Raw genomic sequence first — 15506 nt, 5'->3', positions numbered from 1 at the left:
GCTGAAATCAAGAGTCAGATGCTTAACTGACTGAGCCACCCAGGGGCCCTGTTTTAAAGTTTAAGTTATCTCTATACCCAGTGTGGATCTCGAACCCACGATGCTTAGATGAAGAGTCACTGAACCAGCAAGTTGACCCAAGGTAAATTAAAAGTGACAAGACCAAGGGAAAGGACTTTGAGCTTCAAAGGGTGGCACCTTGTGGGAAGGCAAATACATGGGTAAACAATAGTAGATAAGGGCTCATTAGTAGTTTGTCTCTGTAGATTTGTTCAGTGCCAACTCTTCTCCAGTGATAAGTGTGAAGGAGTGACAGGAACAGGATCACAAAGGGGACTTATGATCTGTTTTCAGGCAGATATAGGGAATGTGAGAGCTCATACCGTGTCTACCTTTTGTCTGTTGACTTCAACTCATAACCCTCATGCCTGGGTGGTACATTTTGGGGTGGCATATTTTGATCGGTCATATTGTCAACACTGGAGACATCATTAATAATATGGTAAAAGATGCAGTACACAAGAAATGAGAATGTATATGAACGATTTATTTCCTTTTATTTGCATCTTTAAGCAAGTTTCTTAATATAATAATGAACTAACTAAATGCCTGTTAGTTCTAAAGCACCTTTCATTTTCATAAAGAATGCTCCTGGAAATGTAGTTAGGGGTCTTCAAGGAAAAATTTTTGGCATTTACAGCGGGGCTGATCTCTCAGCATTTAGCAACTGGAAGAACATTTTGAAATCATGACAACTGTACTTCTCAATATTTTAGATTCACCAAAATCATGTTTTTTGTTTGTTTTGCATGACGCAGTTGAAGTGGCTTTTAACTCAACAAAGGTTACACACATAACTTACAGGTTTCTGGGTAATAGGCTACATTTATAGACTTAGTCTCTAGGAAAGGAAAAAAAACTTTGCCTTAAAAACTCTCCAGGTAGTCCTTCACGTACTTCAAAGTGAACTCTTCAGCTGGCCTAAGTATAATAGCCCTACGAAAATAGTAATTTGAAGTGGATTTAAAATTCACCTTATAGGAGATCCTGGGGACTCAGTTAAGTGTCTGCCTCTTGGTTTTGGCTCAGGCCATGATCTCACAGTTCACAGACTGTGTCCCGCATCAGGCTTTGCGCTGAGAGCCCGGAACCTGCTTGGGATTCTTTCTTTCTTCCTCTCTCTCTGCCCCTCCCCCGCTTGTGTGTGTGTGCCCTTGCTCTCAAACTAAGAAAAAAAAAATTCACCTTAGTGAATAGTTTAAAAATATGCTGAAAATAATTATTTTTAACATTCTCTTATCTTTCTAGGTAGAGATTCACTGACCATGATGCAATCAGAATTAATGTTGAAAACTGACCTCTATACTTTAGAGTCAATATATAATGCAAAGACAGAGTCTGAGATAAAAAGGAATAGCTTTATTGCTTTGCCGGGCAAAAGACAGTGCAGCAGACAGTGGTCTTCAAAAAGCTGCAAGGCTTTGTGGAAGAAGGGGCTGGATTGTTTTATAGGAAAATATGGGATCTGGCCAGTTTTGACAGGAATTGTGTCTGTGCTGCCACCCTTCTTCTTCACTTCTTTACGGTGTTACCAGGTTCTTGTAACAGAGGCTAAGAAGGGAGGAGAGGAAGAGAAGAAAAAGGTTACTTTAAAATTGAGCTTTGCTGTAGCATTAGTGCATTTTACTTTTGTTCAGCTTTATGCATTTACATGGTTTCAGTACACCACTGTTATTTTAAGTGTTCTGTTTCTATGGAAGAGGGGCATCATACTCATCTGGTTGCTTCCTGTCAGGGGACTTTTATGGTGGAAAACTTGAATTTGCTTTTCCCAGTTACCCTTTCTGGCTTTTAAGATGGATAGGGTATGTTTACAGACATAAGGCACAGAACAAAGGATAACCTTTAGCAGTGCATACATTCCTGGGATTTCTAGAAGAAAACAAGAAATCCCCAAGAATTTAACTCCATCTGGGATCCATGAGAATAGACCTGAGAACCAGTTGGTCAGAACTTGTCCATTCCTTCCAATATAGGAGTTTGATGAGCTAGAGATTGTTGCATCCAGGTTGTAACCTAATGTTGCATTTTTCCCACACCAGTCTCAGCTTGGTAAGTATTTACATATGCATCGCAGGATGTATTTGCAATTGTACAAACACCTCCTTGGTTGGCCAACATATAATCTGAGGCCATGCAATTCCGAATTACTTCTGTGAGGATAATATATTATCCTGAACCTATAATCACTGTGTGGGATCGGGAAGCTTCAGCAGTAGTCCCTTGTCCATTAAGGTGACTGGGTAAACTTCCTTACTGGATGTACAAGTGTGTCACAGTAATACAGTGCACACTGTGCTCTCAGAAGGCAAATCCAGCACTCAGTGGCCCATTTGGATGAGTACAAGGCCTGAACAGGGTGAACTAGGGAATTATCTCTCCATCCTAAAGAGAAGGCAAATAGAAAGTAAAGTATCATTGCACCGTTACTCATTTTTATTTTCTGAAATAAGTATTTCAAATCTCCCAAGGGTTGACTTTTCTTTGGGACTGGTTCCGTTTAACCTGAATATGGTGCACCAAGGTTAATTTATTCCAGCCAACTTGAGGGATACGTGGGTTGTCAAGAGAACATTGTATGGTCCTTTCCGTTTCTCTTCCAACTGATGATCTGGGCCCTGTTCTTTCCTCATGTTGAATGAGGAAGCCTAGCTGCAAGCCTTAAAAGTTTTGTGGTGCTTCTGGTTGGGCTGGATTTCTGAAAGAAACAAACTCATGCATAGTTATTATTAGTAACTGATTCAATTGTTGAATATATCATTTTAGTTTTATTTATTGAACCAAGTGTGTATTTTCCCTCCTACCTTGGGGTGTTAGGACTGACCTATAATACATAATCTCTTGAGGCTTAGTTGGAGCCCATTTCTAGGGGTCATTCAGATGCAGAGAAGGGCAATTGATAGAACTTGATCCCATTTCAGTTGTTTATCGGTAGAGCTTTTTGTCTTTTCTAAAGTAGGATTCATTTTGGGGCGCCTGGGTGGCTCAATCAAGTGACTCTGGGTCAGGTCACAATCTCACAATACATGGGTTCTAGCCCTGGGTAGGGCTGTGTGCTGAGTTTGGCACCTGGAGCCTGCTTCAGATTCGGTCTCCCTCTGCCCCTCCCCAACTAACACTCTGTCTCTGAACAGTAAACATTTTTTTTTTTTTTTTTAAGTAGGATGATTATTATTATTATTTTTTTCCTATAGAGTGGGGCTTCCATGATGCATGTAATTTCCATTGAATGCCCAAACCTTGCTTATTCATGGAGTTGCTACTGTAGTAAAGGAGGGTCCATTATCACTTTGGATAGAGGTAGGGACCCTATAACTTGGATTTAACTTCCTTAAGGAACACTTTGACAACCTTCTCAATTGCCTTTTCACTTCATGTGGGGAAAGCCTCCACATAGCCCAAGAAGATATACACAGAGACTAGTAAGCATGGAAAGTCCCCAGTAGTTTGTGGGATTTGGGTTAAATCAGTGTGCCAGTCATAATAAGGGCATTCTCCCATATGTTATATTCCCACTGGCAAATTTCTTTTATTAACTTTTAGATTATTCCTTAGGCAGACAGGGCAAATGTGATATCAAGCAGTATCACAAGACCACGAGAACTGATTCCCATTAATGATTAGGGTACCACCAGTCAAATTCGTATTCCTCTACCCTTTTGTTGTCCTCATCTTACACAGGAGTAAACTGGATCAAATCCACTTGGGGCAATAGGCTCCTTCAAACTGATGACTGGCTGTTGCTCATTTGTCTGCTCTATCTGCTGCTTGATTACCTTGAACCACACAAGAGTCTATTTTTTTTTTTTTTTTTTTTTTAATGTTTATTTTTGAGGGAGAGACAGAGAGAGAGCGTGAAAGGTGGAGGGGCAGAGAGAGGAGTCACAGACTCTGAAGCAGGCTCCAGGCTCTGAGCTGTCAGCACAGAGCCTGACGTGGGGCTCAAACCCACGGACCTGGAGATCATAACCCAAACTGAAGTCAGATGTTCAACTGTCTGAGCCACCCAGGTGCCCCAGGAGTCTAATTTTTGATGTCCCAGGTAGTGCATGCTAGCCATGGCCTTTGGCTCAGATTGAGTTTGCATGACAGCACATATCTCTGGGATATATTTAATATCCTGATTTCCTGCTGTCAGCAAACCCCACCCATCCCATGTTACCCTGTTGATACTGCACCACCATAAACTGTATTTAGAAATCTATATAGACATTTTTTTCCCAAGGGAAAGTTGCAAAGCTTGTGGGGGTTTAATTCTGCCTTTTTTGCTCATGTGCCCTGGGGGTGGGAGATTGTGAAGTACTCTTGCTTCACAACCCCCTGGCCATTCACCATGCCATAATGTGCTTAGCAGTGTTTGTGGTCAAGAAAACCACCATTAGTAAAAAAGTGCGAGTCAGCCTATGTCAATGGCTGGTCACATAAATCAAGCTTCCTAGAGTACATAGTTTCAAGAATTTCCAAACCATTATGGAAGAGACTTGTTTGAAACAGAAAGCAGCACAGCAGTTTATTTAAAGAGCTCATGGTCTTAAGTTTACTTATGTATTTTTAGAGAAAGAAACAGAGTGACTGGGGGAAGGGCAGAGACGGGGAGACAGAATCCCAAGCAGGCTTGGCACTATCAGCACATTGTGATGTGAAATTCGTTCCCATGAATTGTGAGATCACAACCTGAGCTGAAATCAAGTTGGACACTTAACTGACTGAGCCACCTGGGTATCCCAAGAGCTCACAATCTTTAAAGTGACATTTGGGCTATCAGAAAGTATTGCTTGGGCTTGGGGTCAACCAATAGCTTCCCCTTTATTCTAATAGTACCAACACTTGGTGGGGCACCTATATAACAATGGACTGTCCTAACCATAATATGAATTTTTCTGCTTCCTGTAGTAAGTCACAGGTGGCAGCCAGTGCACATTAGCACAGGGCAATATACCGTTACCACACTGTCCAGGGACAGGACATGGCATTTTCCCATCATTTGTATTAGCACTCCCAAGGCCAGCCTCTGCCTTTCAGGAATACACAATTTAAAATTGTTTTTCAGGGGCACCTGGGTGGCTCGGTTGGTTGAACATCTGACTTCAGCTCAGGTCATGGTCTTGTGGTTCATGAGTTCGAGCCCCACATCAGGCTCTGTGCTAACAAACAGCTCAGAGCCTTTCTTTCCCCCTCCTCTGCCTCTCTCAAAAATAAGTAAATGTTTAAAAAAAATTGTTTTTCATATCAGAGTGTCCTAAGGTGGTGGTGGACTAAGGTGCCCATTTTGTCTCAAAGGCCTTTTGACAATCCAGACCATACTAGGGGCTCTAAATTGAGTCCTTTTAAGGCTTCATAAAGGAGCTTAGCCATAAGGCCAAAATTCAGTATTCAGATTCTGCAAAATCAAGCCATACCCAAAACCTGCATAACTGTCTCTGATTTCTTGGAATATTCAAATCCCAGATGGCTTGCTTTCCACTAGCCATTAAACTTCAGTTTCCCTGATTTAACAGGAAATCCAGATAGGAGACTTGCTGTTTACAAATTTTAGCTTCCTAGTGGAAACCTTGTACCCATACCAGCCCAGGTGATTAAACACACTGATGGCATTTTCTAGACAATGTTCATAATCAGGTCTGGCTATTAACAGATCAACATATTGCAATAATATATCTTGGTCTACGTGTAGTCTGTAGAAGTCTTTACCTAGCTCCTTACTTGAATTAAGTAAGTGAATTTTTGAAGCCTTGAGGGAGTATAGTCCAACAATACTGGATAATGACCCATGTCTGGGTCTTGTCATTCAAAGGCAAACAGCAATTGAGACTTTCCTTCCAAAAGAATATCAAAGAAGACATCTTTTGACTCCCAACACTATAAACCATCTATAGTGTCATGGCACACTAGTCATTTGTATGGATTGTGGGATGGATATCCTAAACTTTATAGCCCTTAAATCTTGAACAAAGACATATTCCTCCAAATGGGGTTTCCTCACTGGTGAAATGGTAGGGTTACAGGGAAACTGGTAAGGGTGAATCAGTCCATGTTACTAAAACTGATTGAAAACTAGTTGTAGGCTCTTAATACTTCTTTATGTATCTATATATCTTTCTATTGATCCATCCATCCATCCATCCATCCATCCATCCATCCATCCATCCATCCATCCATATTTTATAGACCCCAACCATCTATCCATCCACCCACCCATCCATCCATCCATCCATCCATCCATCCATCCATCCATCCATCCAGTCTGTCTTGTCTTTGTCTATCTACCTACCTATCTTTAAGTGGCCTCCATGACCAATGTTGGGCTTGAACTCATGTCCCTGAGATCAAAAGCTGCATTGTCTACTGTTTGAGTTGGCCAGATACCCTGTTTCCTCCTTTAAAGCCACTGTTTAACATGAAGAAATTTTGTTTCTTCTTTCAACAGTGCTACTATTGGAGTGGCTGACTTAATTCACCCAGGTATCCCACCTGCCCAAACAGTGGTACTCACTTGTTCACACAACTCAGGTGGTCCCAGGCCGCCTTACGGTCTTCTGCATTCAATACCATCAGCTGAAGCCTTATGGCATTTTCAGGGGGATCTTGTAATCGTGATTGACATTTCTCAGATGAGAAAGTTATTTGAGCATTTAAATTGCTTTTTATAAAATATCTTGCAGAACAAGAGGAATTGGACAATCAGGCATGTGTAAAAAACTATGTCTCAACTTCTGTTTACCTCATTTACATTACAGTGGCTGTAAGAGGACACTGTTGTACCCAACCAGTGATGCTAACCATAGACAGAGTAGAAGGACTTAATGAAGTCAGCTACTATTTAAGACCGCATAGATTTCTCCAGTATTTACAAATAGTTTATCAACCCAGACTCCACGTTAAATGCATGTGGGGTTCTTGTGGGGCTATTCTAATAGGGGTCATTGATATGGCTCTAAGTGCTGGGTCCCTTCATTCACTATCCTTGTCCCATCTTTCCCCTTGAATGACCATCTGTTTCCCAGAAGTTTCAATGTGGCCTTCCTTGCCCTGTTTAGAAAATGTTGAGCAATCTCACTTCCTATGCCTTTTTTACAATAGACACATCGGTCTTTGCTCAACCTGGGATGTCCCGACTTGCCCTTTGGTTGGTCTCTTTCACCAGATGACAAAAGCAAAACTCAAATCAGCCTCACCTTTTGTTCTTCCCTAGCATTATAAGTCTTGTATATAATCTCCACCAAACAGGCTGGACACAACACCCTCAACTTTATTTAGCTTTTGTCTGACGTCAGGAGCGCTCTGCCCAGTGAAGAACATTTTGACTAGCCGTGTATTCTCAGGGCCCTCTTCATGTAAATCAGTGTATTCAACTTTTTTTTTTTTTTTTTTTAATGTTCATTCATTTCTGAGAGAGAGAGAGAGAGAGACAAGTGTGAGCAGGGGAGGGGCAGAAAGAGAGGGAAACACAGAATCTCAGGCAGGCTCCAGGCTGTGAGCTGTCAGCACAGAGCCCGACATGGGGCTCAAACCCATTAACTGCGAGATCATGACTTGAGCCAAAGTTGGGACACTTAACCAACTGAGCTACCCAGGCACCCTCAACCATTTTTTAAGGATCATCTCTACATGAAGAGTTTTTAGATTTCAACAAATCTGAGGCACAGAATGGACTTTGTAAGCCCAGTAATAAGTGGTTATTTGACTTTGTCTGTTTGCTCCAATGGGTAGTTGGCACATTGGGAATTGCCTTATGCCCTTATCAGGTGGATCCTGTTGAAACTGTGTGCCCTGTTGGGTCTTTGAGGGGCAGACCATGCCTGCTTCTGGGTCATGACTTGGAAAGGTCTTTCATTGATGGCAACCTCTCTCCACTCCTCCACTTAGCAATGAAGGGCAGAGGGATGAGAGAGAAACAGACTCAACCGCAGTGTTTTTTCTGTTACCAAAAAGGAGCTGCCCTAGTTATTATAAATTGGATTAAAGAGATTCACTACCCTCAAAGTTAACATGTCCTCATTCACTATTTTCCAGGGTTCTAGAGGACTGGAACACAGGATGTTGCCATTGACATTTCCACTGCACCATCAATTTACTGCCTAGTTGTATACCATCCCTCCTATGCAACTGCACAAAGACCTGTATATGCAGAATATCATCCTCTTTCCCTTCTCAAAAAATCCAGAAGCCAGTCACAATTATATAAAACACCATGACCTTTTCTGACATACACTTATATAGTCAACCAACCAGCCAAAATTCTCCCTAGGGACCTGTTACATGGAATAGAAAGGATGCCTCCCATGTTATTTCACATACAAAAACTGCATGCTGTTCAACAAATCCCAAACCTTGCCCTCTTAATGGAAGCTGGTTTTCTGGCGATGAAATCAAAGTAAGAAATCTCTGATTTCCTCTGTCCCACTAAGCCAATACCCACCTGTGTAGCACCTGCCACTTGAGAAACTGGGGCCTTAAACCTTACCTACAGTTTGGGAGAAGCTCTTCAAATACCACTTTCTCAAGTTTGAAGAGCTGGTCTCCACAGAGTGATTCCATCCCTCCACTCCTGAAGGGAGACCTGGTGGAAAACTGCCCTAGGAAGCTCCAATGAAGCTACAAAGTTTCTGCAGGGGATTATCCCCAGGGACTCTTCATGGTTGCCAATTTTGTTGTTGAAAATGGACCAAAGGAGATTTATATTGAAAAAATGTCATTTTGATGAGGCACTTGGGTAGCTCATCTGCTTGAGCTTCAAACTCTTGATTTCTGCTCAGGTGTCAATCTCAGGGTGTGAGATAGAGCCCTGCACCGTGTGTGTGGCTCTGCAGAGTCTGTTACAGATTCTTTCTGCCCTGCCCCTGCTCAAGCTCTTTCTCAAAATAATAAATAAACATAAACAGAAAAGAGAGTACTGGTTAAAAATCTCTATTCATGCCCTGTTGGCCCTCTCTCTCTCAGACAAAAAAACAAAAAACTCAACATTAAAAAAAATTACACATGAATTTAGTACACAAATTTGTTCTTACTAGTGCATCTTGTTTTGACAAAATATAGTAATTTCTTTACAAGCTAGTGGAATTGGGCTATTTTAAAAAAAATGTTTATTTTTATTTGAGGAAGAGGCAGAGAGAGAATTCCAAGCAGGCCGTGCACTGTCAGCCCAGGGGTCAGTCCCCACTTGGGACTCAATCTCACCAACACTGAGATCATGACCTGAGCTTAACTGAAGAGTCCCACCTTAACCAACCCAGCCCTCCTGTGGGCTACATTTGTTTTATAGGAGATGTTAAAGTTTTGCACATTTAAGGAATCTCTTCAAAACTTTCATTCTGCAAAGTTTCTTAGAGCTCAGACAGCAGGTTCAGGGGACAGAACAGAGAGATAGGAGACAGAATGAGACAGGCAGGCCTGGGGCCCCCCATGATGCAGCTACCCTACTGGTTCCCTGCCCCTTAAGACCTGAGAGGAGCCAAGCTAGTGACCTAACTCTTTCCAGTGTTCCAGAGTCAGTCAGGGAGTGTTAAGTGCAGGACAAGGCCTGTCACACAAAAGTGATGAGGAATCTGATCTGGCTGACAGCAAACCAGCAGGGGTACATTGTTGGCAGTTGGGTCCCCAGGTTTGGCAGCCCTGACCCAAGACCTGGCATAGACTTTCACAGGCCCCTTGAAGCTGCAGGTGAGGGCCCAATGAAGCGCCAAGAGAAGGTCATGGTCAAGTATGACCCTGGAGCAGCATTCTTGCCTTTACTACTGGCAGGAAGAAGAAATCTTGGAGCTGGAGACTGACCTGTACAAATTCCTGGACATGCACAGTGATGATGCCTAGGTGGCTACGGTCAATAAGCTGCTGGTTGTTATAAACCAACTGAGGTCTTCATCTCTGGCCTGCTGCGCAAGATCTGAGGCATGCAGAAGCTGAGGACAACTCAGAAAATAAGGGTCTTTGGCCCAGGTGAATAGTAACAATCTCCCCCCACACCTCCCTCCCCAGTAGAAACAGCCAACACCAGACTGTGGTATTCCCTATCCTCTGGACCATGGGCCGTTTCTCTGCTCCTTCAGTTTTCTGTTTTTTGTTTTTACCACCTTGGTTTTCCAGTTTTTCATTTTTTATTATTATTAAACTGAAGGCACATTCTGTGTTTTTATATTGGCTCTGCATTGCAGCTCTTAGTAAAGCTAGGCTATGCCTTTGGTGCAGCTGAAAAATAAGTTTCAGTGGTATAAGAATATTTCCCATTTAAATTTTATACAACCATGGACAGTGAGTTGTTAAAATGTAGTACCTTCAAAATACAGACCCAAATTGGAAAGAATTAACCTTACTCTCCTCCTCTCTCATTTTTAAAACAATTTCATTGTTAAGTAATGCCTACATCTAACATGTGGCTCAAAATTACAACCTGCTGATGAAGACTTGCATGCTGAACAAATGAACCAGCCAGGTGCCCCTCCTTGGAGAGAACTTCTAAGCCGTATAGTGCCCTGCAAACAATGTGTTTACATAGGGAACCTGGAGTCATGCCAGACAACCTATGCTAAATGTGATTTACAAAGGGGTGTCTGCTCCATATGGTATTAGTTGACCTCTAGAGAGGCTGCAAATCATTTCGGCCATGTAAGTAGTCTACTATATCTAAGTGACTGAATCCCAATAAAAACTGGACAGTAAGGCTCAGATGAGCTTTGCTGCTCATGCAGTTCTGTGTGTACTCTGTGTGCACATTGCTGGGAGAAGTTAGTGCTGTCCACAACTCCAATGACAGAGGACAACAGCTTTATTTTTAAGTAGACTTCACGCACAACTCTCAGCTTGAACTTACAACCCTGAGATCATTATTTGTGCTGCGATCACTTAACTGACTGAGCCACCCAGGCACCCTGAGGACAAAAGCTTCATAATGTACTCTCCAAGACTGTGTCCCACATAAGTCTTCCCTTGGTGGGTATTAATCCATATCTTTTAATTGTAATACATCATAAATGAGGTTGTAAGAACTTTTAGTGAGTTGAGAGTCTTCATAGTGAATTATTAAATAATTGAATCCTAGGATGATTTTGGAACTGATACCTCTGTTGTCAGAAAAGATCAGCAAGAATAGCTCTCAATGAAACAACTGGTTTGGATAGAGGAAGAAGGCAGGAGTTAACGAACCTTTGATTTCTGGGAGATAACACAGCCACCCATGGAGTAGGATTACTGCTGCCGAGACATTCCTCACTAAAGGTAAAAGTTATCAGTGTAATTTAGAAATGGTCTGACTCAAGTCCTAGATTATTGGCTATTGGGTATTTAAGGAAATTTAAGATAGTAATAAATATAAAATTCTTGGTGTGTGGGGGCAGATTCTACTGCTAGATATGCAATGGGGGCATCTAGGTGGCTCAGTCAGTTAAGCACCCAACTTTGGCTCAGGTCATGATCTCAGGGATCATGACTTCGAGCCCTGCATCAGGCTCTGTCAGCCTGCTTTAGACTGCGTCTCTCTTTCTCTGCTCCTCCTCAACTCATGTGCTGTCTCTCACTCTCAAAAACAAACATTAAAAAAAATTTAAAGAACCAACTTGAATTTCATATGCTACAATTTTTCTCAACAAATGCAGATGTAATACAAAAAAGATAGAAATATAATCTCTATGGTTTTAAATTTGCTAGTTACTACGAAAAACCTAAAAGAACAGACAAATTATATATAGTGGAAACAAATGTTCCCCTTTAATCCTAAGTTTATTTCTTAAAATGTTTTTTAAAAAGTTTATTTGAGAAATATAGAGACCGTGTGAGCAGGGGAGGGACAAAGAGAAAGGGAGATTTGGGAGAATCCCAAGCAGGCTCTGTACTGTCAACATAGAGCCCGACGTGGGGCCTGAACTCATGAAACTGTGAGATGAAACTCATGACCTTAGCTAAAACCAACAGTTGGACACTTAATCAACTGAAATACCCAGGCACACCTAATCACAAGTGTATTTTTTAGTTCAGGGGCACCTCAGTCAGTTGAGCATCTGACTCTCGATCTTTGCTCAGGTCATGATCTCATGATTCATGGGATTGAGGCCCTATGTTGGGCTCTACTCAGTGTGGACCCTACTTAGCATTCTGTGTCACATCCATGCTCATACTATCTCTGAAAATAAATAAATAAATAAAAAACCAAGTATGTATATTTCTTAGTTCAGCTCAATATAGGCTTTTTGTCAAAGAATTCCTTACTAATCCAACTGCAATACCATTGAACTGTGCTTGTTAATTTATAGAAATGAAGACTCTCTTCACGAACTTGCCCTGTCAAGTAAAATTTATTTATGATTTTTATGACTCAAAATCAGTATTTGTGTGGTCATTCATGGACATCCACAGAGCAGGAAAATTTTTTAGGTGCTTGATGTGAATGGTTTGAGATACAGCTAAACACAGCTGAAAATCTGCATCTGTATTTCAGCTACAGACTTTGGATCTATGGAGAGGCACATTCTGTTCTTTATGTTCGGTGGTAATTCTGTTTAAAAAATGGGAAAAGTGCTTAGCTCCCCAGTGGTCTTATGCCTTAAAGAGAAATCACAATTTATTTTATGTTGGAGAGAGAGAGAATATGTACATGAGCAGAAGACAAGATCAGAGACAGAGGAAGGAAGAAAATCCCAGGCAGTCTCCTTGCCCAGCAGAGCCTGACAAGGGGTATATGATCTCATCATGACTGTAAGGTCACGACCTGAGCCAAAATCAAGAGTCAGATGTGTAACCAACAGAGCCACCCAAGCGCCCAGAGAATTTAAATTTTAGTTAAGGATGCCTTATGAATGAGTTTTGGTGCTGTTGGCATTGAGTTCAGTGTTAATCAGCAGTATATATTAAATGAAGAATCTTTCAAGAGAAACACAAAACAAGGTTATGTACTGATAGGTTGATGAAACTGTAAGCACCAGTTTGCATGATTCTAACCCAGTATTTCTCTAAGGAACCTAGGTTCAGTATTTGTAAACTCAGTGTTCCTAGTGACTCCAGAGAAGACAACAACTGTAAACAATAAGAAATGACTACAAAAATGTGACAAAAGTAGAAGGCTGATTAATATTGGATTTTTTCAAAAGAAAAATAGTTTTTCTTTTCTCCAAATCCATAAAGAGCAAAGAAAAAACCATTTTAAGCACAAAAACTCCATGTCTGAAATGCTGAATTCAGCATTATGCCAAGCTGTGCTATGCAAATAATTAATTTTAATGAAAGTATAATGCTTCAGAACAAAAGAATAATGAACAAAAACAAAGAAACAAAATTCTTCTTAAATCAAATTCTATTTGTGAATTCAGCAAAATAATTTCTATAAAACAAAACAGCAAAATATTTAAATAGTATAGGACACGCCATATCTGTTTGCAGGAATATTTGGTTTTTAGGCGGTTCCAAAATATTACACACATTCCAAAGTTACCAATTCTTTTTTAAATATAGTATTAACTCATGAGTTTTGAAGAATCCTGAAACAAATGTTCATTCTAAAATAGTATTTCAGAATTATATTAACCAGAAGTTTATGCTTTAATTAAACCCCACAACAATAAGAATTTTGGAATGGAAAAAGAACTGGGACAATTCTTGCTTTCAAGTAAAACTGTGACTGACCAGAAAACCAGCCAGGTATCTAGGTGCAGTGGTACTTCAAAATATTGTGGATTTCTGATGATGTCCAATTCAGTGAGGTTCTTTAGAAGTTTCACCTTATAAACTCTATCATAAAACAAAACAAGCACACAAAATACAGTTGTCTATTACGCTCCATACATTCTGGCATATTTGCGTATCTGTATATTTGTTTTAAAATTCCTATTATCAATACTTTCACATTGTTTATCCCATCCAGAGACTGAACTGTCAAACTTTAAACACAATGAATAAATGAGTAACTAAAAACCTCTGGTTTGTCACATTTCTCTTGTTTTATATTTACTCTAGGTGTAACAAAACCTCTGGGTAACACAACTGTCACTTTGGAGAAACTGCTGTATACTGGTAATTTTGCTTTTTATTGGCTACACAAACTTAGTGTGAGGCCATGCTAAATGTTAAAGCATAATTATAGCTTTAAACTGAATTAACCTGAATAAAAAGGTAATGAGAAATATCCAGAAACAATGTTACATCACCAATTTTTCCACATCACCCACATATTTCAAAGGTTACCAATCAGCCTTATATAGCTCTAGTAACTAAGAATTAACAAGAAACCAATGGGGTGTGATTGATAACGGATGGGCTGTTTTATAGAATGTTTTTGTTTTTCTTCTTTTTTTTTTGGTAAAGAATTTGATCCAACTGCCATGAAGCAGACAATACTGAATGCAGAATGCAACAGACGTAACAAGAAAATTGTTTTTTTGTAGATCTTTAACTCTTCATCAAAAAAAAATTTTCTCGGTTAAGAATTAACAGTCAAACATTAATATACTATATACATCTTTGCCATTTACAGATTAGTGTCAGCCATTTAATACAAAACACTATACACTTTCCCCTGCAGGTGGCTTATATATATTGACGGAAAATTTCTGCAAATGACAGTGAATACAATCTCCGCTCTATATTGAACAGCTTCTCTAGTTTTGAATAATAGCCAGACACAGAAAAAGTTTGGATAATAAGGCCTGAGTGCATGGTCTTAAAGGAAGCAGTTAATGATAGGCATTTTACTGATCCTTCATTTGAGATGAGGGTACTTCTTCATTGCCTTCATAATTTTCTTGTGTGCGCTGGCCAGTTTTTTGATGGTTGTTCAAGTGATGTGCTGCTGGCCCTGTATATGGCTGTCCATGCACATGATTATTCTGAGAGGGTGAAAAAGACTTGCATGTCAAACTTTTCACATACTAAAATTAAAAATCATGGGCTAAAGTTTGTCTAAAAGTAGACACATCTCTTCTAGGGACTTATCTTTTAAAAACAGTCATGTAATAGTTACAAAATAACCTACAAATCAACTCTGATATTGTAAGGAATGTAAGCATAATATGATAAACTGTTTTGAAAATGTGACTTCATGATAAAATTTGATTCTATATTCACAAAGGAGGTATTTTAAAAGTGTTTATGACCCAAATGCTACACCTAAAAGAACTGGTTCTCTGAGAGTATTCCCTAGACCAGCAGCAACAGCATCACCTGGAAACTTCTTTGGAATGTAAAGTCCCACCTTTAATGAATCAGAAATCCTAGAGGCACGGAACTTAGCAACCTGTTTTAAAAAGCACCTTTATAGGATTCTGAGGCATATAAATATAAGAACCACTGCCTTAAAAGGCCTCAATTAGTCATGTTTGTGGTTTAAACCACAATCTTTCCAGAAAGATTTGTCCAAATTCTTGTTTCTGAATGAAGGTTTCCTACGGATATTTCTTGTCAGAAATCTATCATTTTTCCAGTGACTCATTTATTGAAATCTGTCTAACTGCTGATTTTAAGAACAT

The 15506-nt window shown here is 40.1% G+C and overlaps 1 protein-coding gene across 9 annotated transcripts in view; it reads right to left on the bottom strand.

Moving 5' to 3' along the window:
- Nucleotides 1-1399: 1399 nt before the first annotated feature.
- LOC145715080 (ubiquitin carboxyl-terminal hydrolase 9X-like) overlaps nucleotides 1400-15506 on the bottom strand; it is a 173803-nt gene continuing 159696 nt past the window's right edge. For 3 of the 9 annotated variants that reach the window (XM_081794664.1, XM_081794663.1, XM_081794665.1), the window contains one exon: nucleotides 1400-14867. In XM_081794664.1, the coding sequence (XP_081650790.1) occupies nucleotides 14730-14867 (138 nt within the window). In that variant the 3' untranslated portion in view covers nucleotides 1400-14729. The remainder of the gene's footprint in view (nucleotides 14868-15506) is intronic. The other 6 variants (XM_081794666.1, XM_081794667.1, XR_014137099.1 and 3 more) reach the window with 5 other exon arrangements.

Source organism: Panthera onca, chromosome Y (assembly GCF_046562875.1).
Source record: "Panthera onca isolate mPanOnc1 chromosome Y, mPanOnc1 haplotype 2, whole genome shotgun sequence".
NCBI classification, from domain to species: Eukaryota; Metazoa; Chordata; class Mammalia; order Carnivora; family Felidae; genus Panthera; species Panthera onca.
The sequence above is the reverse complement of the archived record's forward strand: the minus strand, read 5'-3'. Positions and strand labels throughout refer to the sequence as shown.